The sequence below is a fragment of the Crocodylus porosus genome, unplaced genomic scaffold (assembly GCF_001723895.1).
Source record: "Crocodylus porosus isolate Cpor-Errol unplaced genomic scaffold, CroPor_comp1, whole genome shotgun sequence".
NCBI classification, from domain to species: domain Eukaryota; kingdom Metazoa; phylum Chordata; order Crocodylia; family Crocodylidae; genus Crocodylus; species Crocodylus porosus.
In genome coordinates this window covers 70,564,056-70,589,893 of record NW_017728918.1, presented here as the reverse complement: position 1 = coordinate 70,589,893, position 25,838 = coordinate 70,564,056, and the positions used below count along the sequence as shown (strand labels likewise).

The window sequence follows — 25,838 nt, the reverse complement described above, 5'->3', positions numbered from 1 at the left end:
TTCCTAAGGACGGTTTTGCGGATTGTTCCCTTGGGAGATGTGCACTGTGCATAATAGTCCAGTATGTTGCCAGGGAGACAAAGGGTGCTAACCAAACCTTACTCCAACCCTTGTGTGGCAGAACATCCTTGCTGCTGCTGCTGAACAAACCCTCAGCACAAAGGTAAGGGCAAGATGTTATTTACAGTTAGTAAATAATCAACTTCAAACAGGCATCTGAAACCACCTCATTATTATATTTAAAAAAGCTGTTGTAACTTTTCATATTTATTTCAAAATATTGTAACAGGTGAAAGGTCCAATCCTGCAAATGTTTACTTGCGCAAGTAATGGCTCGTTGTTGTTGTCGTCTAGTTTTATATCTTGCTCTATCCAGAAAAGTTCAGCGGCTTACAATATGTTTATTCTATCCTAATAAATGCACAGTATCCAGACAGCTCCCTGTTTGAAAAAGGCATGCTATAATAAACATCCCTGGGATCCTTAATGAAGAGAAGCAACAAAAACAGCCTGGCAGAAGGGTAGTGCGGCTCTGAGATTAGTGGCTTGAGCAAAAAGCTGGCATGTGGAATTGCAGTCTTTTTATATAATGGATTTTGACAAGCATCTCCTTTAGGACCCAGTGGGAATGTCATTTGACAGGGCAGACTTGATGAGTAATGGCCAATCACGAAGCAGCAATGAAGGAAGCGCTTGGAGTAAGAAGCCCTGGAAAGCCGGTCTAAAACATTAGATCAGTAAAGCGGTGTTTCTAACAATGATCACTCTGACAAACACAGGATCCTGGAATTATAGCTGATTCAATGTTGAAACCTAAGTGGACTTGTACTGCAGGAGGTTATTGGAGTGCAGAGTGTCTCATCACACTTTCCCATAAAATGCCTTATTTTGGAAAACTCATTTTATTCATCTTTTGCTTGGTCCTTCTTGTGGAGAGCAGAAAACATCGGAGGCGACGATGGGCAGGTCAGCTGGAGTCTCAAAGAGTAAGGTAAGGAGCCTTAAAAATCTATGAGACACTTCTTTTTTTTTTCCGTACTTCAGATGCTCTAGTGCAGTGGTTTTCAGCCTTTTTTGTATTGGGACCCATTTGTAAATATTGATCCAGTGCCCCTCACTCCCAACCTGCTGCCCCCAGCCCCTGGGTGTGAGAGCCAAGGGGTGGGTGAATGGGGCAGAAGGGGCCCCAAGCAGCCCCTTGCCAGCTGGAACTCAGCCAGCTTGCAAGGGAAAAGCCACGGTTTCCCACATTAATCTCCTTTTTAAAAGAGAATCCATTTTTAAAGTTTGTTGATCCATTTTTAAAGTTTGTTCATGACCCTGTCATATATTCTTGCAACCCACTTTTGAGAAGCGCTGCTTTGGTGAACTAGGTACAGAGCAGAGAACATGCTGTGTGTGCGTGTGCGCGCACGCGCGCGTTTAAAATACATCTATTGTAGTTGCATATGGAAAATGCTTTTATGATTTTTCTCAATAACCGTAAGCTATCTCTGCTGCTATTTTCAGCTTTAACTGTAATGAATCATGTTTCTAGTAGCTGTCATGGGTAACATACCCCATTGGTTGTTCCTTGTTCAATATAGTCTTAGACATGTGCACAAATACTGTAGCTACAGAAAGAACTGAAGGAAGATACTGAACAGGATGAGCAAACTCACATTTCAATATCTTCCCAGCAATAAAACATTCTAGTTCAAATGCTGCTGTTTAAATGTCTCTGCTATGCAAATTCACCTGCGAAATGCATATAATTTTCTGATAATTTATGTTTCTTTCTATTATCATGCATAGGACTTGATTGATGTTGTATAGGTAAATTTTGGAAAATTATTTGGAAACTAAAATAACTGTATTATATTAATAAAGGCAAATGTGCACCAAGAAGCTAAAGGTCCAAGTCAAGCTTATTGTATTTAATAGTACTGAGATGTGGCGGTATATTAATATTAGAAAAGTTAATTATCCAAACTTGCCAAGTAGCCTGAAGTGCTCTATTCTTTTTTGGACGGAGTTTTATATCATTCAGTAATAATTATATCTCTCGATTGTTTTGTTAGGCTAAAAGCTGGAAACAAATTTGAGCCTATCCATCTTATTAAATGGAATCACTTTCACTCTAAACTTTCGTAATGTTTTGTTTAATAAAGCACTTAATATGAATCTTATTTTTATTTACAAAAAGTTCTGTGATTCAGTTAACATTTTGCATTTAAAATGTCCTGCAAAAGAACCAACACCAGGTAGGGGCTAGTATGGTCTTTCAATGCAAAATATAAAAGAAAATATTTTAGCAACAGAAATCTTCTGTAATTTGGAGCCTGATCCTGAAACATTTTATCCAAAAGTAGTTTTGCCCACTGTCTTGTAAAGCAGCAGGATCTGTTCCTTATTGTGAGAAGTATTTATAAATAGGCTTTCTTTTCAAAGTTCTTGTGAAATATAATAATCAGTTTCCAAGCAGTCCTTTCTTTTACATGATTGAATACTCTTACCTTGAACTTGGAGTAGCATAAGTCTCCAGCATACATTCTTTTGTTTGGAAGATTTCTCTTTCCAAGGACACTGCTACTTTAAGGGTTTATAAGTCATGATCATTACATTTCTCTTCAATTATTTTTATATATATTAGAATAAACATTTTCTATAATCCTTACTGCCTTTTGCAAAGTGGTGATAATGGAGAATTCAAGGCATTGTTAAACATTTTGTTTGATAAATATATAGCTATACTGCATTATAGAAAGCAATTGGTATTTTTCAGTTTATGAATTAGTAATGTATAACAAGGCATCCCACAGTGAAAAGTAATTGTATGGCAGAAGTGTAATGTGCTACTACTTTGTCTATCTCTCCAAATAATAGAGAAGCACCAGTAATTAAATTTGTTAGCATAGACCATTATCTCTGTCATCTTACTTTTTCCACTCCAGCAATATTAATCTATTTATTTTTAAAAAGATAAAAGGCAGGTTTTGTTTTGTTCGTTGTTTTTTTTGTAGAAACCTGACATGGGAATCCATATTTATTTTTATCTCTAAACCTTTCTATATGTATAGTCCCCCATATTGAAACAGTTGTTGAACAATTGTTCAATGCAGAATAAAACAATAACTCTATCTTAAACATTCCTGATTATTTCTTTTTATTTTAAAAACCTTGTTGTCTCCAAACATATGAGAACTGGATAATGCAAGACAATTTTGCTTCAGGCAAAGGGAATGTCAAATGAAACAAAAAGTCAATGAAACTCAGTTTCTATGTCAGATCCACACTCCTATAAGAAGTATCTTTATTTCATATTTTTCTAACCGCATCACAGATTTGGCTTTATATTTTTTCTAACTACATTAGCTAAGAGAAAATATTTTCATCTATTAGAGTCTTTGTTGGAAAAATAAATTTAACTCTTGCTTTCTCTTAAATATTTAAGGTGGTATAAAGGCCCAGATGCAAAGTCCATTTAAATTAATAGTAATCTTTCTGTTGACTTCAGTGAGCTATACAAAAAATCTTTTTTGCTCTAATTTTCTGTTTGATTATTTTATATATTTTATTTAAGAATCTTAAATTGTTTTTATTAATTTGAATTGATTTTCAAAAACTGGTGAGGTGAATGAATATTAAAAATGGATAAGCTGAGACCCAGAGATTCTTGGTTCTGTATTTTAGGTGTTAGCTCATGGTTGATTCCATTGTTTTGTAATTAAAAACATTTACAGGTGCACACCTCTCCTGAAACCACATGATTAGCAGGCAAAGAGGAGGATCCAACAGTTAGGAAATGCCAGAATAGTGTAACTGTTCAGCTACACCTTCTCTGTATGCATTACGATACTACATTCTTCAAAGGCCTGATCACATGCTTTTTTCCCCTACAAGGTCTCATTCAGTGCATAGAATGGGGGTTTACTGAGGATACATAGGCAAGAGTTTGTGTTCCCCATTACTGAGCGGCATCTGTCTTATTTACTACATGCTTTGGATCCTGCTCTGAAGACAGAATTATTAATTTCCTCACACTTTTCTATGCTGCCCATCACTGTAGTATCTAAGCATGGGACAAGCATTCATATATTTTTGTGAAGTGAGGGGGTGACATTATCTTCATGTTATAGACGGGGATTTGAGGGACAGAGAGATTAAGATACAAACATAGAATAAATGTGGGTGCCCAATTTGAAATGACTGGGTCTAACTTTTCATGGCACTTGGAATATAATTTTCTACATTGGGAGTAGCCAACCTTCTCCTGCTGTGGGCTGGAATGACCCACCTTGGGTTGGAGGCAGTGGGATGGATGGGTGCTAAGACCCAGCCACCACTACTGCTTGCCTGCACAGCAGCATGAGATGAGCACCCACTGCTGAAGTCCCACATGGTGGCCTGCATCCAGCCCACTGGCCATAAATTGCTGACTGTCCCTGCTCTATATATTTAAGCACTACCCCTATTAACTTTAATTACTGCTGTGGGTACTCAGCACCTCCACAAATCACACCCCAGGCCCTCATGTTAGGTATCTGGGAACAGCAACTTGGGGACAGAGATTCAGATTGGCTCACTATTCTAAATCAGTGGCTCTCAGACTGAGGTGGACCTTCCTGGGGAGGCATGGCAGTATGTCAAGGGAGGTGTGAGCTGTGAGTCTTTTTTTGTAGAGAGGGCAGTGCCCTGGGCAGCAGATAAGGAAGGGGGAGCGAGTGGGGGGAAAAGCTGCAGCTGGCTGGGGTGCAAATTGTGGAGTGTAAGACTGGGGCTGGCGGGAGTGTGGAGCTCAAAGTATGGGGCTTATGCCCAGTGGGGTGGCAAAAGTGCAGAATCCAACCAGGACTCTACTGGAAGTTGCAGGGAGCCCTGCATGATGGAGCCAGACTTGCTTGGCCCTGCACCCTGCTTCCTGATGGGATCCCAACAGCTGCACGTGATGGCAGAGAGTGGGCCAGGTCTCTAGCTCCATTGTGTGGGGCTTCCTCCTGGTGGTGTGGGAGTCCCAAGAGCTGCACGTGAGCCGCTGGGAGCCCTCCGCAATGGAACTGGGCTGGCCTGGCCCCACTCCCTGCCACCATGTGCAGCTTCTGGAGCTGACCAGAGATGTGCCATTGAAGGGCTCTACCTGCATGGGCCATGAGTGCCCCAAGGGCCTGTCCCCTGCTGCTGCCGCCACAGTGGGGACTGTGCCATGGGGGGGGCACATGTACACCCCCCCACACACTCCACAAATCCCACACCCACAATCTCCCCACACAAACTGGGGATCCCCTGGATCCTATGACCCAGCTGACTTCCTGCCCTTTGGGCGGGGGGCTGGACTCGATGATCTTCCGGGTCCCTTCACCTGCCCTTTGGGCAGGGGGCTGGACTCGATGATCTCCCGAGGTCCCTTCCAGCCCTAATGTCTATGAAATCTATGAAACCCTCCCAACCAGGCCTACCTCCCCATACAATATATAAGAGTAAGACTTTATTTTGCTCTATTATGCAATCACCTCTATATATACTATGTAAACACATGTAAATTGAGACGATATTTTTTTTAAATTAAATTACAAATATTCTAAAAACATGCAGTATACTTGGTGAGAAACAGCTTAAATGAGAAGTGGATAGTTTTGTGACAAAGGGGAAAAGTGTACAACCCAAGCTGAAGAGAGAGCAGCAGCAGAGGTTCTAGCAAAATGCAACAGTCCAAAATACGATGAAGCTATGGGGAGGCACAGACTTTTTTTTTTTTCATAGTTCAGTGAGGCTCACTATGATAAAGCTTGAGAACCCCTGTCCTAAACAGTCCCTGAATGGGCATCTAGCTCTGGAATAGCTCTTCAAAGCACCTGAGAATATGAACAAGTGAACAAATTATAATGTGTTAAAACAGAGCTTTCTGCATGCCATCTGCTCTGTGTAGCCATTTCATCTGTCCATGCAGTAAGTGAAAGCTAAGCTGGGCCAGTTTACTCCTGAATTAAACAAGGCTAAATAACTACAATTAGCTTCCACTTATCTGGGATAAGAGCAGAAACATTTATCACAGAGCACTTAACTTATGCATGATGTCAGATGCTCTCCACCACTTATAACTTGGTATAATTTATCAATCTCATACTCTAAATTGTCCTCATTGACTGTATGGGGATCCTATGCACCTAAGCCCTTGGATTGCTCTTTTCATAAATCATAGAAAAGGAGGACTGGCAGGGATCTGAGGAAGACATCTGTTTGAACCCCCTGGTCAAGGCAGGATCATTCCTGGCTAAACCATCTTAGTCAAGTATTTGTCTAACCTGTTCTTAAAAGACAATCCAAGGAGGGTCTGGGTAGCTCATTCTAATACTTGACTACCCCCATAGTAAGATGATTCCTTGTAATATCCAACCTAGATTTCCCTTGTTGAAATTGAAGATTGTTGTTCCCAATCCTGCCCCTGCAGCCAGAGAGTATAGTCCATCTCCATCCTCTTCATAACTACTCCTCGGGTATCTGAAGACTTATCAAATCCCTGTTCAATCTTCACTTCTCCAGAATAATCCCAGTTCTTTAAGTCTTTTCTCATAAGTCATGTTTCCCTGGCTTCTAATTAATTTTGTTCCTTCGCTCTGGACTCTAATTTGTCTATGCCTTTCTTGATGTGAAGGGCCTAAAATTGGGCACAGTGTGCCAGGTGAGACCTCATCAGTACCGAACAGAGTGAAAGAATCAGTTCTCTTGGCTTACAAGTGACACTCAGGTAAATATAGCCCAGTGTGGTGTTAGTCTTTGTTGCAGAGGAGCACACACTATTAACTTATATTCAGTTTATGGTAAACAATAACCCCCAGATCCTTTTCTGCAGTACTTTAGTTTAGCCAATCATTCCCCATCTGTATTTGTGCATGTGGTTGTTCTGTTGTTCTGTCTTAAGTGGAAGTCTTCTCATTAGTTCTTCCCAAATTTCATTTGATTGCTTTCAGACCAGTTCTGTAGTTTATCAAGGTCATTTTGAGTCCTAATCCTACCTTCCATAGTGTCTGCAACCCCACCCTCTCAGTGTCACTTGCAGATTTGCTATGTGCGCAACCCAATTCCATCTTTTTTGCAGGGCCAGGCACCTACTTGTTGGGTGTTGCAGCCTCTAAGTGCATATGCTGAGCTGACCAGTCTGGGTCTGGCCTTTTGACTACCTGTGTACAGTTTAGTTCAACGTGACGTCATCTACCCAAGGTGCTGACTGTGCAGCAGCTCATAGTATTGCATAGCAGGAAACATGATGCAATGCTACTGCGCAGTCAGCATCATGTAAAAGCTGTTTGGCAATGCTACTGCACAGTAACTCTGGCTACTGCGCAGTCATTTAGTACTTGTATAAACAAATACTAAGTCCGTGTCTTGTGTAGATAAAAAGCTGTATTGCTTTGTGTCCCATAAACTCTCTGGCAGTTTAGAAGGAATCAGGTAGATAATAATGAACCAAAAAATTATTTGACTTCCTTAGTGGTGCCTGAGCAGAAATGCTGCTGCTACTGTCAGGAAGCTGGTTTTAAATTTTGGGTGGACCAGAAATCAAAGGGAGGTGCAACTGCACCCCCCTTGGAGCCACCCCTGCTAGGACTCAGAACATTGTTCCTTTAAAGATATTTTGCATAAGCAGCCACTGGTTATGTGACAATTCTTCCATTAATTGACTTAAAATTCAAACTCCATTTCAAAAATACTTTAAGTACCAGCCAGAATTTTCAGAAGTGACATGATTTTTTGGCTATTCCTCTTAAATACTTTATAAAGCTTAATTTTCAGAAAGTGCTTAGTACAAGTGCTCTGGTGGGCAATTTCATATTGAGGCACCCAAATCACCAGTTACCTTAAAAAAAAAAAAATTCTTTGTGCATTTATATACATTACTATGAGGCCTTTCTAAATTGAGGTACTCAGCTTGAAGAGTAAAGATAGAAACAAATTAAAAGATCAGGGCGTTTGAGATGTAACATTTTTTCTGCTGTAGCTTACATTTTGGATTCTCATTTAAAGTGAATTGTACTTAAGATTTATAAAGTTCAGCTGTGTGGAGAGGAGACTATGTAATTGAGGAAATGATTAATTAAAAAAGTTAAAGCACTTAAAGTATTTAAAAGTTAAAGTGCTGTATACTTTACTTACATTTTCACTTTATTTTTGTAATATCCATGTAAAATTACTGTCTCGGGACATAATGTTAGGAAAGGATTGAGTCTTGCAGAATGGTAATGTGTATTAGGTAGAGAACTAAGTACTGTGCAGTAAGCACTGTTGAAAATAGGAGTGCTCCAGGCTGCAGGTTGGCAGCCTACAACCTACAGGCTGGATCTGGCCTTCCAAGTGAATTCATCTGGTCCATGAAGTCTGGATATTGGTGACATTTCAGTGGCAGGGGCATTCTGCAATGTTTGGTGGTGGCTGGGTCATATGCTTGTCAGCAGCAATTTAAAGCCAGGGAAAAGTGGCGGCTACAGGGGGGATGCAGCAGTGGCCTGATCACATATAGTGGAGGCTGGAACCAGGTTGAAAGTGCTGGCCCACCTTGGACTGAGCTGTGTTGTTTCATCCCACTTCTCTGAGAAGGTTGCTGACTCTTGCAGTGGATCACAGACAAGAAGAATACTGCTAGTTTTACTAACATGGTAATGATTTGGGTGAAGATGGCAGTGGTTGTTGAGAATGCAACAATAGAATTTAACATTTCCAAATGGCTTTTCATCCATGTAGCGCTGAGCACTTTTCTGAATACAAATAAGTGTAAATATATAGATTAGTATATTGAGTGGCGGTGGCATTAAAAGAAATTAGTTTTTTAATTATAGCTATTATGTTTTCTCCATTTGGGTCCCAACTGAGAGGTGGAATGACTTGTGGCCGCATCAGTTACAAAATCCAGGTTTATGGCCTATCCTTTCCTACCTTCTTTTGTCTGAATAATTGCCTGTTGAGAAGGTGAGCTCTTTAGGGGCAGGGATTTTTTTGTCCATGTGAGCCTGCGAGCCTTTTGGGGCACATCAGTTCTGTACAAAAAATGGTGCTGCCTGGTTTCCAGTCCCTTACTAAACACTTTGTCATCATGGACCAGTGCTAAAAGGTCTTTCTTACTGTGACAGTGCTGTCACTGTGATCTCTCCTTACACTTGAATGTCCTGGCTCAGTTGTGCCCTTTCCTTTCTGGATATAGCTCCCTTTTGATATTGCCATCATGATAAAGCACTTGTAATATTCACAAGCCATAATATGTGGTAGAGTGAAGAGAAGGAAAGTTATTTCCTAATCATGAGCTTTGTTGCTTGCACTTTGCATTATACCCACAGAGCCCTTATGAATTTTATTGACTCCTCTAATGTTCATTGTTTTTGCGGGGAGGTTAGACTCCAATGAGAGCATAAGGAGTTAAGTAGTAGGAGGAAAGTTGTGAGAAAAGATATGAGAAAAATTCAGATAGGTTAATTACCCTCATGTAAAATTCCCTCGGAACAAGTCCATCAGGAATATGGTGGATTCTATCACTTCAGCAAACACTAGATGTATTTCTAGTCCACCATTGACGTAGCTCAACCAGGAGTGAGGGGCTTGATGCACGAACTGTTTGGTGAAATCCTATAGTCTGCATTATGACTTAACCCTTTCAACAAGTGCTCAGATGCTGTCCTGAAGCATGAGGATTACATCCATTTTTAAACATCTGTGTTAGTGTCTGAATATTCTTGTTATTCATATAAAGGTCTAATCCATTTTGAATCTTGCCTAGCACTTGGCCTCAATGATAGCATGTCCTCACATGAAGGAGATGGGATGTTCCCAACCCATCTTCTCTTAGGTCAATTAATTTTTTGTGTGTTTTTTCTCAAGTTTCTTTTGTTAACCTTAGAAAGGAGGCAACTAATTCTAGTCTTTCCAGTCTCTCTCAGTTTAAGAGTTTTTACATGTCCTTTAGTTTTCTTGTTGCTTTCCTGAACTGGAGCTTTTAGTAGGAAATATTTTCTGTTAGTTTACATTTCTTTTGCTCAAACATTTCCTTCCTAAAAATCCAAGTGAAAACAACTATAACTGAGCTCAGCCAGGTGCTGACTGCCAGCTTCAGAGTGGGGCAGGTACTTGTTGTCAGGGGAGTAAAGCTGTTACTCCCCAGCCTGGCCATGGGCAGAACTGTTCCCTGCACCACAACACGAGTCACTCCATGAACAGCATGTGCCCCTGGCGGCTGTGGGGGCATGGCTGTGCCGGTGGTGGTGGGAGCATGGCGGTGGCGGCTGGAGCTCGGCGATGGTGAGTAGGGAACTCCCACAGGAGCTGTTGACACTGTTGGCAGCACCTTTTTGCAGGAGATGCGCTGCCACATACACGCCCTAGGCATCGACCCTGCGTCACTCAAACTCCACCACAGTCCCAAAGTGCTCCTCACTGCCCTTTATGCATTGCCTCTGCCACCTCAAATATCCCCTGGGCTCCATACTGTTCCCCGTTATCCCACAGGTCCCAAGCACCCTCAGACCCTACCATACCCCACATGCCCATTGAGTCCTACCCTGGCCCCACAAACACCCTGCACTGACTTATCTCTACCATACCACAACCCCCCACCCCCCGAACCTCACCATCCTCTTCACATCTGACTCGGCCTTACCCTACCCCTCTGGGCACCCAAATTCATTGCAGTCCCTTATGCTCCCTGGTCCTCCCTTACCCATAAAACTCCTCTTACCCTTCACTTCATCCCTGTGGCTCCACCATACCCTTCAAACCCCTCTGCCCTTCACACTCCCAAAATGTCCCGGCCCCTCCTCACCCTAAACCCTTCCACCCTACAGCCCCCCACAAAGCCCATTGTTGTCTATGACCCCCCCGCGCCATTCAACTCTTCATGGTCCCCAGGAGCCACTTTGACTCAGAAATCCTCCAAGACAGTTCCCTCTGCCCCTCCCAGCCCCCTGACCATGGAGTGGGTTGAGGCATAGCTGTAACTGCCCTGCCTTCTCACAGCATACCCATAGCTGGCCTCTGCTGCCCTCCACATAAAGAAACAAGCAGTTATGCTGAGGGAAGGACTTGTTTCAGCTGCTGGATGTGCCCCTACCCATGGAGGCCAACCCTTCTGGACCTGCCCATGCTCAGCTTTATGCCACCCTGGTTTGCATAGCTGGTTTATCTCCATTATTTGTTGCAATGAATAACCTAGGAAGAGGTCACTGCAGTACCTTACCTCTTTGCCTTGTTTTTGCAACTCCCTCCTGCCTCTGATGATTGTGTGACTCAGCCTACTTTTAGCCCTGCCCTTCCCCTCCCTACCTCTGATTTGTTGTGGGTCAGAATCCCCTAGGAATAAACGTATCCAGTACAGGTTCCTAGGTAACAGCATACCTGTATAGGATGTGCAGGGAGGTATGCAGAGAAACATTACTAGGGGTAGATAAAACAGGATAATTGTAGAGGAAAGGCTAGTTTGATTACAGGAAGATCAAGGTTTGTTAACACTTACGGAGTGAACAGATTAGAAGAAATCAAGTAGATAATAATAAGTCCTGGCATTATTGACACTCTCAGCTCCACCTAAATAGAAATGCAGCTGTCCTTGTCCAGTAGTTTGTTTTAAACTTTGAATGAAGCAGGGACACAAGGGGTGGTGCAACTGTACCTCCAAAAACCCTACCTGGATCTGCCCCTCATTTTGTATACTACTGACTACCCTAAATACTCTGCATTTCCTATTTTTTGCAACTTATTATTATTTATTTCCTTATTAGATTTATATCTGCTGTAGTTTTGAGATTGAGTTTCTTTATAATAGTGGGGGAGCTAGCAAAACCCACGTGCATTATCCTGCTGTGTTCCTGGAGGACTTTTGGATAGTGAAAGAATTATGCTAGGTCCCACTTGAGAGGGGTCCCTACGGGTCAAGAAGGAGCTTCAGTGGCCCTCATAATGACAAAAGTGATTGAGCGATTTGATCAAAAGAGGAAGCCTCTAGCAGTGGTAGCTGAATTCCAGCCAAGTTTTCATGCAGTCAATTTGGTTATGTAACTGGAGGCCCAATATCCATTCCAACTGAATCAATCATGCTATTTCTGGATTTGCTCCCTGTACTATAGGTTCTCTTACCCACGTTGACATACTGTTGCACTGTGCTTCATACTTATGCCTGAAGTTAACAAGGACACAAGGCTGGCCAGCTGGAAATATTCTTTTCTCAGGAAATGTCTTCCCTCAGTGAAACACACAACTTCAACCAACCTCCATGGAGCTGTGTAAAAGAGTAGAGAAAGTTGCTCAGTGTTTTCCAGATGTCCAGTGTCATGCCCTAATTAACTGTACATGCAAATAGACAACACCAATATTTAATGCTGTTGATGCTATGCTGAGAAACACTTGTGCCCACAGGCCTGATTTATTGATTTCAATGAGACTACTCATGTAAGAGCTACAGGGTCAGACTGTAAATAAGTTTTCAGTTATCACCATTCAAGAGCATGGGTGCATTTGATTCAGCCCAGAAAAACAATTTAATAGCTTGGTGGTTATGCTAGCGCTCAGTTTTTGATGGAGATATTTCAGCAACGTTTAGTGTTGTTCTGTTCTTACTTTCACTATTGCAGGACAATTCATCTACTAAAGTTCTGCCTCTACCAGCCAGCAACCTCTCCCCAAACAATGGCTTGAAGAGTATCACTTTTTCTGTGTCACTTGGCTGTCAGTAACTCTCTGTCTGTCAGACCATTTGTTGCATCAGTATTTAAGACTCGACAAATGTCACTTTCAGGACAAAAGTTCAGTAATCTTACTGATTGTAATCCCCCTCCTAAATGGATCCGATTGCAAAACTAGATTTGGTTAAATAGGTGCCCAGGGCAAGTTAGCCATTGGGGTTGTAATTTAATTCCCTATTTATGCTAGTCATAGCACTTTATTCAGGACATTGCATCCATCCCCTGACTGCAGTTGTAGTTTATGATATCTTCCATAATATCTGAATAAAAAGTTAATTTATTGTATTGCTTGCTATTCAGGTCATTGGAGGATTAAGGATAAATGTAGACTTTAGGTAGAGAGAACTATGGTATACTAATAGCATGAAGGGAATGGGGTGAATTTATTGCTACTTAGAGTCTTAAATTAAAGAGCAACATATTGCTCTCAATAAACAGTTCTCTTAGTATCAATGGGAATGACATGTGCACTTAAAGCAGCATATGACATTGAATGATTATGGTCAGAAAGGTGCGTAAAGTGCATATCTATAATAATATCACCTTAGTATTAGGCATCTCTATTTAGATTCAAATTGCACTGGTTTAGCTTACATACAAAAACCTGCTCACCTAGAAGAGACAGAAAAGAAGTGTGCATCGTTTTACTTTTGAGTGTCCTCAGTACACTTGCTACTACTACACTCCTAGAATGCCACTGATGTCTGAACCAGAAAAAGCATAATCTGATCTTCGGAGACTGTGCTGAGCTAGCAGGGCTGGCAGTGGGAAAGACCTTGTCAGATGTGGAGAAGTATGTGCTAATAGCTCTGATCATGAGAACACCTGAGGTGCCTTGAATTCCCCATGATACTTCTCTCTTCCAGGACAGGACCCCAGCTGTTTTCATGATAATTCATACTGCTTACAGGAAACTACCATTGTATTGGCAATCCTTAAAGCAGTATTGGAGGCACTGACAAGCTAGCTCTTTCCCACCAAGATGCCACTTTTTGAATCTCATTTTGGTATGGTGATACAGATCAGCCATGTGGTTCATCTTTTGCAGTCACATCTACAAGAAGAACCATGATGTAACCAAAACGTGGAAAGGAAAGCCTGAGCAGCTTCTCAGAGTAGATGATCATGACTTCACCATGAGGCCAGCCTTTGGAGGTAAGTCTGTTGTTCTGAGTCAGCCTGTGCTCTCCCACACCCATGCAGACTGGAAAGACTCCAGTGCAGACTCTCCAAGGTGACTGACACCAGACCTGGCCTCACTGTGGGAATCTCTACCATCCGTTGTGAACAATTCCTTGCTATAGCTAAGTTCATCTTCAGTTTGCTAGTGCTTTCAGTCACTTGGAATCAAGTCGTTTGTTAAATATTTCACCCTGCCTGAAAATTGTAATGGTGAAGGTCAAAACAGCTGCGACTATTAATGATTATTTGCAGTTGTGAAGAAGGCTCATGATATGCTTCCTAGCTGACTTGATTAAATAATCTACTTCACAAATAACATCAGCCACATAACTTTGCTGGAATCAAAATGCATCCAGTTGCAAACCTGATTCCTTATATTTTTAAACAATAACGGAGGAAGAGGAGAAGGAGAAACAGGAGCATAAACTTATTTCCATCCTTTTTTTTTATTTGATCAATCGCAATAATAATAAGTGTGTCCTGCTCTGCTGTTTAGTTCAGACCCACTCTGCCATCCTTATAAAACTGTCGCTGAAACCCCATCTTTTTCTTCCTTATGCTGGGCACGTACAGGACAGATGATAAGAAGTAAAGGTCTCCTAGTTATAGGAATGCTCCTGTGACTGCTTCTCAAATAATAACTTCCTACTTACCTACTCTGCACCTGACTTCAAAGAGGAGTGCTAATATCATATACTGGCTTAGTGCATGTCATGATGTATCTACTGCCAGTGCCCAATATCAGAGACTACAAAAGCTTAGTATTTCTATATAGTTCTCCCTTAGCTCAGATTGTAGGAGACTGAGAATGTGGTTGTGATGTTGGAAGTCGTGGAGGACCCCATTGACTAAAGGTCCTGTGTGTTGGTTCAGTAGGCACATCTGGAAAGCAAAAGTGGAGAAGTAAAATTAATTTGGAAAATATGTATAGCTTTGTTCTAGCAAAATCCTTCCCAAATTTGAAAAAACCACTCTATCACCTAAAGAGCCAGGTTCAGACACTTCAGGCTGAGGACAGTTACCTTTAAAATACAGACAGCAGCCAGGCTATTGATCATTTGTGAAGAAGGGACCAAGCATTCCTCACTGAATACAGCACAGCATTATGCGAGGAAGGAAGAGTAAAGAACACCAATACTGTGGTGAATTTGCCAAACAGTGTCATTAAACCAAATAATCTGATAGGGATATAGATCACAGACAGCACCAGGCTGTCCCATTATGACTGAAAATGTTAGCAATCTTGAACATATTGTTTCATATCATGGCAGATAATTAATTAAAATTCAGAAACAAAGTAGATAAAAACACCTAAGGTCTGCTTCTACTCGGAAAAGGAAATGAAGAATGGCATTATGGGACCCATGTGACATCAGATCCATTTTACTCTTTTTACAATTAGTTGTTCTTAACATTTAACCCTGCAAGCCCCATGTCTGATCTAGCTACCACTCAAGTCAGACAATTCCACTGTTTCCAAATTGGAGCAGGATTCCCTCATACTGAGACCTGACATACAAACAGGTTCTGTTCAGCTCATCCAGACACTCATTGTCTACAGCTGGAAGTTAGCTAATAGTTCTGTTAACAATATAGCAACTATTGGATTTCTGTTGGGTCTATGGTGCCAACAGGAATAAAAAGCAGTGACAAATTATTTTTGTCCATAAAGCAGAATATACTCAAGAAGCAGATCTAGTTACATCCTAACTTTTTAAAAGTGGAAGTGAGTACAGAATGCAGCAGTATGCCTGATAAGTGCAGTGTTTCACTGAGAGCATGTGACAGTTTCTTCACGATCTGCACTGGCTGCCTGTGGGTTTCCCTTGCGCAATGTTTTCCAATCTGTGGTCTGTGGACTCCTGGGGCTCTGCAGACTATGTCTAAGGGGTCTGCAAAAGATGACTATAATCAATCAAAAGTATGTGAATGCCCATACTTACAATTCAAAGGGGGCTGCATCTCTGTTCAAAGTTTTTTTGTTTTTTTGGTTTTTTTTTGGAGTCCACAAATAAAAAAAAAGGTTGAGAACCACTGCCCTAGGGAATTCAACCCCTTGATTTTGATCAGCTAAGGCTTAATTATTCAGCCCTACACATGCCAACACCTGCCAATCTGATGGATTGTAGGATTGCCAATTCTTGTAATTTTATCTTAAATGTAATGATTCTTGCTTTTTTTCATAAAGTCACATTTTTGAGATGTGTTCCTTTTCATTTAAAAAAGTAGAAGAAAAAGAAAATGCAGTAAGTTTGCAAACAAAAGCCTGACAGCTTAATTCAAGGACTTTCCAAGAGGCTTTTAAACTAGAAGAGCTAAGTATTTATTATTTAAACAACTTTATGAATTTGAAGCTGACTCATGACTCTTGTTAGTTAAGATTATTTTTAACACTTGGGATTTTCTCCCTGGCTTGGTTTTCATGTGACAGTCTCAACTGTGATCATCAGAAGTGCTTGATATGGATCCCTCCAGGTCAATAAAGAGCCTCAACTTACGAATTCATTGGTCTGAAAAGGGAGGTGATAGCGGGGACTGGGTGGTTGTGGTGTTTTGCTATAGAATTAGAAGCATGAGTTGTAAGTTTACTATGGACTTGTGCTTGGGTGCTGCTAGTTATAAAAAGTAACTAGCAGCATGGACCACTTTGGCTAGGGATGAGCTTTGACCTTCTTTTTATACCTAGCCTAAAATAGCCTAAATCAATTGATATCTATGAAATATTACACAATTCTTTTTTCTGGGTGTATATATTGTAGGGCTGAGGTGCGTGGAGTAGATAAGGTTTTACTGCAAGCTGAAGGACTGGGATCTTTTTTTGTTCTGTGCTGAAGGTTTAGGTTTTATAGTAGCTGCTGCTTTCTATTGTACTTTTTTCTGTTAGATATAATATTTCCTCAGGGTGACCAAAGCCTGGAATGGTGTCTTTGTGTGCAGTTCATACACAAATCAACAAATATGTTTGTTTGCTCTATTGCTCCTCATACTCTAATGAAACTAGATTGTTTTTTCATTTTAATAGCAAAAAACCTGGAAGTTTTAAGTTCTCACATGATCTTAAAAATGTCAAATAGCTTTTACAAAATTAGCTGCTTTAACCCAAAGTTCATTATGAGTAGAATATTTGAAGCTGCAATTTGAAATTTCAGACAATTACACTTTCAGCTTCGGAGATTTTGGTGAATACTATTTTCTGAACGTGTGTTGCACGTAGGGAATATTATGTGCGGATTTGGCCAGGCTATGAGGAAAATACCTGTTCCTGCAATTTAATGGAAAATACCCACACCTCACAAAGAACTAACAGATTTATGCCTAGCTGATGAGCAGTATCAGAACTGGGTGCAGCTGAACTGGTGCTGATCATGGTTTAACTGTGTTCTGTCAGGAATAAACCCTAGAGGCAACTTAATTCAATTGGATTGCAGGCTGTGAAAGGACAACTCGGATGAAAGCAATTGGTGACAGCAGCTGGATATTATTATAGGTTCTTGTGAAACCAAACAAATCTTGTAGTGCTATTGTAGTAACTGAAGATGACCATGGAAAAGCAAAAGGGAAAAAATTCAGAGTGAATATTTTTATTTTATAATATTGTTTATGGATACAATCATGGGGCCTGATTCATTGTTCTTTTTACTTTAATTTTACACTGGTAACTTAAAGACAGCATAACCGTGGGCAGTTCTTCATGGGCAGATCTAGGATTTTGAAAAGAGAGGTGCAGGTGTGGTGCATAACCACAGATTCTTCTCTAGTTAAAGAGAAACTAGAAACTTTACTAATATGCTAGGGGCCTAGCGATATAGTATTCTGTTTAAGATCAAAGCAAAAACCAGTATAACTGTTAGAATGTGCACTAATTTGCTAGATTATATTTAGTTTAAAAAAACCCAACAAACTAGGCAAAAATACTTAAATGGGCAAAGTATCTTATGCCATTAGTCCTGTAATAAAAAATCTAATCTTTCTGAGTATATTGATAGTGCCTCCAATACTTCACTGTCAGTCATTTTTATACCTGAGCTACCACATTTGCTCAATGGGAGGAAAAAAGGGCACAGCTCAGCTGTAGAAGTGAAGAGGAGTTGTAATTGTATTCAATATAGTGGCTTACCATGACTTGAAAAACAGTTGGCGGTGAGGGGAACTGTGTACAAAGGGCATTACCATATATGTTATTCAGATGGGATGCACTAACCTATTCTTGGGCCATGTGTTTTGTAGTCACGCTCAGTGTTGGCTGTATTTAATCAACTTCATAATCGGTTTCCTTCATTGAGCACACGATGCTTTTGGCAGCAGTTGAATGATAGACGATGTATTTAATGAGGTTTTCTTTTATGCAAATATATGAGGAGAAATATACTGATTAGAGAGAAAACTTTGTCTTGTACTTCAGTATTTTAAAGTTTTGGTGGAGCAGGAATCAAAGAGGGTGCACTATTCTCCCCTCCCCCTGCCCCAGTCTGCCTCTGTATTTTTTACCTACTGTAAGGCCCTTTCTCCTGCTCAAGTATGCTAAAGGGGTCTCAGTATAAACAAGAATCTGACCCTACAAGTCACATCTTCACATAACTGGAGTAAAGCATGCCTTTGAATCAAGCCTATAACACTATGGCCCAAGTAAAAGCGTCTGCCTTTTCTCAGGAGAAATCCAAATTTAAATATTTCACAAGAAATCTTTGAATAGTATTAATGTAGTAGTGAAATCAAGCTTTGTATAAAAAGAATGGGAAAGGGTTATATGAAGAGAAATTGGGGGCAATCATTACAGGAAGGAAGAGCATCCAAGGAAAAGATCTGTATAAAGAGCTAGGGAAAAGGTTATGTAAGCTGTGTTATTAACAGCCCACTAGATCTTGCCTGATGTCAACCCATTATAGGCAGGCCATTAGATAAAGTGATAACAACAAAGATATTTTGTGTTTCCTGAAGTTCTATGCAGCTTATTCCTGCCCTAAAATAGCCTGCATTTGTTTTGACCCCTTGGAGCTTTCTCCATGTTAGTGACCTTGCTCAAGCCAGCAGATGTTCAGGTATTATTTACAAATATTAATATTTGAAGATTATGTAAATGTTTCAGTTGTGTTCTCTTCCTTAAACACCCACGCTAGGCATTTCATCAATGGCATTTCATTTTTTATAGGGAGACTGTGAATAAGCAGCTTTAGTCTATCCTTAAAATAGCTGTATCTTTTTTTGCTGAGGAACAGCCTAATGATATACTTTTATTATACTTCTTCATATGTAAATGTCAACTAGATGTTGCTGCACTTGTCAGATAGTATTTTTACCAGCACATATAGACAGCTGGTAAGTGAAGGTATGAATGACTCACTTAAGGTTAGGGGCAAAGGTTAGAGTAAAACTTGCTTCTTGTGATGAATATGCAAAAACCCATTGCAGTGAGTCCTACCTACTGAAAATATCCAGCATTTGAATTTCATTGACTCTATCTATTTTAAGGCTTAATCCTAAAAGGTGCTCATCTTCTGCTATTGTGTTTGCCTTCAGTACGTCTCAACTTTATACATTTCTTGAAGCATGGACAATGGAGGGGAGCAACCGATGAAAAAGATTTGGTGTATACAGAATCACTAGAAACTGGTTTGTAGATCATACATAGCACCGTATGCTGCAAATCTTTTCCTATTATGATTTGAAAAACTGCCTTAGTTCTTTTGGTTTGTCTCTCTAGCTGCAGGCTCCATAGACTAGAAACTTTCTCTATATATTTATATACCACTTGGCAGAATAGGCCCCCTACCCATATTGAATCCTTCAGCACTACCACCACATAAATAAAACTAGTTAATAATGACATGTTGCAGCTCCTTTCCACTCCTCTCTGACCCTGGGATTGATCTGAACTGCATATCTACAATGTTAAACTCAGAATAACAACTTATTTTTTAAAATGTCTAGAAGCAAAGATGTATTGGATTTATTTGACTCTCATGTAGAATTTGTATGCTCAAGTCCCATGTGTTCATATAATAAGTAAAGGCTGATAAAGAGACAGAAACAGAGCCTGATATTGAATGAAATTAATTAGCCTTTGCAGTCTATGGTAGAGTCTGACATTAAAGAGAAATGGCAGCATGTTATCCTGGATCTGGCAGCAAATGCTGACTTCAGGCAATTTCACTGCAATCCACTCCTCTCCAGCTAAGACATGTAATAAAATTACAAAGATAAAAAAAGAAAATCACAGTTTCTTATATTACCTGAGTATTCAGCACAAAATTCTAATATCCAGGGAGCAGGTCTGAAACTTGTGCCTCCTAAACTGCATGTTAGAGTACATGTTTTTAGGCAACAAGACATACCAGTATGTGGGGCATATCCAAGGAGGAGTCTTAAAACTACTCTGAAAATGTCTTTCTGTCCTTGAATTCTACCGGTATTCTTTTTGCTGATCTGAAAGCCTTTGCTTGAGTATAGCCCCAGGCCTTGAGCCTGAACTTTTATTTCTTTCAGCTTCATCTACAATAAGCCACTTCTGATTTTTTTTACAATCTAGTCTTTAGTAACTTCTTTTCATTTTTCAGCTTGGATGCTACATAAGCGAGTCTGCACAGGGGGGTATCTACACATGCATTTTACTGCAGAGCAGACTAATTAGCGCCACAATAAAGCATCACTGTCTACACGTGCACAGGTATTGGGGCACAGTAAATTAATTAATTCTGCCATATGATGCTTACTATGCTGAACCATTTGTAGATGCTGATCCAGTCAGCTGGGGGCCTGCTCTGTTCTGGCTGAAATTGCTGCTGTTCCTGGGTGCATGTGTAGACACTGCATCCAGGAACAGTCTTCTCTGGCTCAAACAGTTTATTGTGTTGCATTAATTGCGCATGAAGATGCACCCACAAAGTTTCATTCACATCAGTATTCAGTGGTTCAATCCTTTCTCAACCAAAAGCCCAAAGTTAGATGCTCCTAAATTTTGCAACAACTTGTCTGGCCTATTTCTACTCTGACACAAATGCTGTCTTCTGAGGTATTCTGTTATGTCACGGGTTGCTCCATGGCTACATTCAAGATGGTACCTTAAAATTCTGCCTCCAGTTGAAGCAGTAATTAAGTATGTGCTTAACTTTAAGCATGTGAATACTTCTATTACAGTCCTTAAGAATAAAGTCAGATGCATCCTTAAGTACTTCACTGAATCAGGACCTATATTTTGAATTATCAGAAAAGTTACATGGATGTGATTTAGTGGTTTAAATATGATTCAGGTGCCAGAGAACACTATTTTTAACACTAAAGATTACCTGAGACAGAGGTTGCTGACCTCTTAACTAAAAGTAATAACATGCAAATTGGGTCTTGGTCTTTTACTGGTGAACATTAGTTATTACCAAGGATCTGGGTTTTCTGTTAGCCATGGAAAAAAGGTGGTAAAACCCAGATTTTCCTCATTTTAAGGCAAAAAACCTGTATTTTATCATTTTAAGGTGAAAAACCCAGGTTTTCTCATTTTAAGGAGAAAATTGCAGGAAACAGTAGGTTTCCTTTGCAGGCTGGCAAAGTTCCAGCCTGCAAAAGGCTGGGGGGAGTAGGAGGAGGGTGATCAGGCAGGGGGTACTCTGTGCATGTGCACAAGTACACAAGCACATAGCCACCAGGCAGCCTAGAGAGCAGCTTTCTGGAGGTAAGTTGGGAGGGGAGCGTGGAATAGAGGCTCTCATAGTGAGGGAAGGAGGAAGTTGGCCAGAGCTGGGGCTAGGGCTCCTGCTCGGCTGGGGTGGTGCGTGGGGCTTGGAGCCTGGTGCTGGAATGAGTCACCACAGGGCCTGGGTGAGGAGCGGGATGGAGCTGTGGGCGGTTCATTCAGGAGGCAGGTGGGGGTGTTGGCTCCTTGCTGCTGCACACACTCCTTGGGGGGGGGGGCAGACTTGTGTGCAAGACAGGGGAGGGATGACTGCTGCAGGCTTGGACCCCCTGCTTTGCTGCCCTCCCCCTCCCCAGGCCTCCACGGCCCAGCAGGCAAGACCTGGCACAGGGCAGAGCAGGCCAGGGAAGCTCAGTGCTGCCACTGCTGCTGTGGGTTCCACGCTGTCCTGAAGAAGTGCCCCCTGCCTGCCTGGCAGCAGTGGGGGTGGCGGCGCAGAGTTGTGCCCCTTGGTGCTGCTCGGCAAGCAGGGGTGCTTTTCCATGGTGCCATATGTCTTGACGAAAAAGCTGATCGTCACTGTAATTTTGTTATGTTTCCTCAAAATTTGTCATAATGTAGTGAGCATTTCCTAAAGCTAGGCTACTGTTATGAAACTTAACTCAAAGGAGGGAGTTTATTTGGTATTTTTAGAAAAATATCCATTAAATTACTTCTTGATGGCATCTTGCTTTCTCTGCTCTGCAGATGAAGCCAGGAGAGGAAGGATGATCAAAATGCTCATTTAACCCTCATCCATTCTCATGAAACCATAACTGTCGTTGTTCTCATGGGGTAACTTGTTACCCCACCCGCATGAACAAAATGGAACCAGTGACAACAGTATAAATGTACCAAAAACTATTTATTAAACATAGTATTTGAAAGAGTATTTATGATGATTTGAACCCAAAATATTATTTAACTAGAACAATGAACAACATTTAAACTTTTTTTTAGAGTTTCAAAATGTTAATGAACAATTTGCTAAGTTTGCAGTTCACACTGTTTTCAAATGAACAATTACTTCCAAAAACATTTCCTAGCTGTTTTAACTGAATATTGCATTCCTCACAAAGCAGCAGTGATGCACTGTGGTGCACACAAGCAAATCTCTTACAATCATCATATCATTTCCGGGTTTTGCAATTATCTCTCTTTGGATAAAGAGCACAGCTTCCACTCATGCTTGCAGAAGGTTCTACTGGGGTGTGTTGTGGCAATTTGTAATTTAGGGCAGTCATACCAGACTTGATGGACTTAGATTATGCGTATCAATCATTCTTTGTTTCATTTGTCTGTCGATCAACTGTTCTCCAAGCTCCTGCATAGAAAAGTGCTGTCTTCTTAAATGCAATCTTTGCTTTCAGTTTGCGTTGTGGCCTAGCCAAATGATGAGGCTGGCAATGGCAGGTGGTTATACGGACTAAGTGGTCTAGGTTATCCACCTCACCCTTGTTTTTATTGTAGTCCTGGATGATGTCTAGCTTTCTTTGCTCTTTGCCCACTGACAGGTCATGCTGCATGCTTGACAGCAACAGCACAACTTTGGACTTCTTTGGAACATAGGAAACTAGGGTGAGTTCCCTATCAAAAGCAAAAATGGATGAAAAAGTTTCCCTTCTTCGATTTTCTTGTCTTTTGTTTGGGATATCAACCTTGTTTTTCTGAATTGTACCCACTAGGTCAAGTCTGGCTGTAGCAGTCTTTCTGCCAGGTTAGTTCTTGCGAAGAAATTGTCACCCACAATATTCCTTCCCATCTTGTACCAGGGATGAACCAGTTTTTCAACGACCTGGGTACCAAGATTACTTTGGCGTGGAGCTTCTGGTTGCTTGCCCAGGTAGATGTTTTCAGACAGGGGGAATGATGTTCCTACATCACAGCACCACCAAATTTTCAAGCCATATTTGGCAGGCTTGCTGGGTGTATGCTGTCTGAAGGGACAGCGACCTCTGAACGCAATGGGCTGCTCAGCAACTACACTGTCAGGTGTATTCCTGGACTATACCATTTCCTGAGCTGCTCCACAAATTGTGTCCAAATATCTCTGAAAGCAGCAAGCTTGTCCGCAGCTCTCCTTTCCTCATGTGCCAGTTTGTTGTCAAATCTCAGGTAGCTGGTAATTTGACAAAATTGTTTTAAACTCTTCGTGGCACGGAAGCAAGGACACCCAGTGTGTTGCTCCCACAACTCCTCCAGTGCCTTGTGACCACTGCGGTATAGACCACTCAGCAGTAGGAGGCCACTGTAGGCTTTCAGCTCTGTTTCATCCAGCTTTTTCCACTCCTTTCTATTTTCAGGATGGCTTTCATTCCACTACCTGGATCTTCTTTCTGCCTCCCTGTTTGTTTCTCTTATGATAACAGTTGGGATATCTTGTGAGAGAAACAGGTGGAACATTTCCTCCATTGTCTGTTTATTACTTTCTCTCGTTGGCCCAGCACTTTCATGGACTATGCCCTTGGCTGTTCTCCAATGATGTATTAGCTGTGGACTTTTTTCCCCACCCTCTGCCATTCCTTCCTCTAAAGGTGTCATCATCTGCAATGTTTCCTGGGGGTGGTGGTAATGGTTCTGCTCCACATCCTGCTGTAGCTCTCCTCAGTCTTCCATGGTGGCCCCAAGCTGGTCCTCTTTCCTTTCCCACAGAAAGTGTTGGCATCACTTCTGCTTGCGGCACCAACTCCTCCTCATCTGAGCTGGATGAAGCTTCCATAGATGCATGGTCTTCTTGCTCTGAACAATCTCCCATGTCTGGAACAAAGTCAGCATCCACACTGCCTTGGGATAAGATTTCATCAGTGGATGTGTAGCTGTCATCCCCAGTTACCTGTGCAAGACAGGCTTCAGCACTGAATAGGCGCTGCCTTCTGATCGTGGACTGCAGGAAAAAAAAAAGAAAAAAATGATACTGCTGAATGCATATAAGTAACCATCAAAGACAAGCCTGTCCACCTATGCTGTCACAGAAGCAATTCTGCCCTGCCCTATAGCAGCACAGATAGCACCCTCTTCCTGGGCACGGAAATCAGAGACCGGCATCCACCCTTTGCAGGAAAGTCAAATGTGGGTGGATGCTGTTTGGAAACCGCACATGCAGGGGCTTATTGAGAGCAGGTAAAAGGGGCATGGGCAATGTCAAGCCCTTACGGTTGAAGGGTCTCCACAGCATACGCTGTATTGCAGCATGATGTTGTTCTATTTCTTATCCGCTGTCCCTTTGTTCCTTGTCCTCACTTTCAACAAAGGCAGGGCAAACTAGCTTGTATGTTATGAAAGCGGCAGGTGAGATGGAATTTTGTCATGAGAAGAGAGCAGAGGTGGATTTGGGTATGATAAAGGGTTTTTTGTTGGGGGCTTTTTGACAAAGGGCAGGGTGTTTTGATGACCTTGCAGCCTGCAAACAAAGTGGTTAGCAAAAGGGAAATGACTACATCTTCTGCAAAAGCAGAGTGGAGGATGGCCATCCATTAATTATCATGGATACCTGAAGTGGGCATGACTGAGGTGTGAATGAATGCTGACCTTTCAGATGCATCCACCCAAAGTGGCCAAACAGGTCTAGGCCTGTCATTTATACAGAAATTACATTGGGGTAACAAGTTACCCCAATATGTTAACATGGGCTTGGGGTAAGTTGTTACCCCATATGGAAAAACACATTAATGCCTGGGGTAACATGTTACCCTGAGCAGTTTTTCATCTGCAGAGAGCAAACCATTCATGTAAGCTGGCTGTTCTTTGGGGATATTGTGCACTACAGTGCCAGTGACAATGTCCTAAAATTAATTTTATTTAGAATTAGTTAACTTTAAAATACTGCACAAAATGTGCATCTGGGGTAGAAGATTACCCCATGGGAACATATGAAGGTCAAGATTTAAAAGAGATTAGCTCAACTTCTCCTTTTCACAGACTTCCTGAGTGACCCTAGGCACACTACTGGGGACTGGCTATTAGAAAGGTAGTCAGATGACTGAAGATCAGATTGGCACCTGAACTTGGGGTTTACAGTCTAGGTACTTTTGAAAATCTTACTATGCATCTGTCTGCATCTTTAGACACAAATATACTTTAAAAATATGTACCACCAAGTAATCATCTTCTAGTTTTACAAATCTGTCCTTTAGCACCTCTGGCCTCAGCTCCTCATCTACACCACAAGGACAACAGCATTTCTGTACCTCACAAGGGTCATAGATTTTCATCGATTTCATAGACATTAGGGCTGGAAGGGACCTCGGGAGATCATCGAGTCCAGGCCCCTGCCCAAAGGGCAGGAAGTCAGCTGGGGT

The 25,838-nt window shown here is 41.4% G+C and overlaps 1 protein-coding gene across 1 annotated transcript in view; it reads left to right on the top strand.

Moving 5' to 3' along the window:
• Window positions 1-441: 441 nt before the first annotated feature.
• LOC109311860 (gamma-aminobutyric acid receptor subunit rho-2) overlaps window positions 442-25,838 on the top strand; it is a 79,901-nt gene continuing 54,504 nt past the window's right edge. Inside the window, exons 1-2 of the mRNA XM_019537743.1 lie at window positions 442-991; window positions 13,744-13,850. Of these exons, the coding sequence (XP_019393288.1) occupies window positions 804-991; window positions 13,744-13,850 (295 nt within the window). The 5' untranslated portion in view covers window positions 442-803. The remainder of the gene's footprint in view (window positions 992-13,743; window positions 13,851-25,838) is intronic.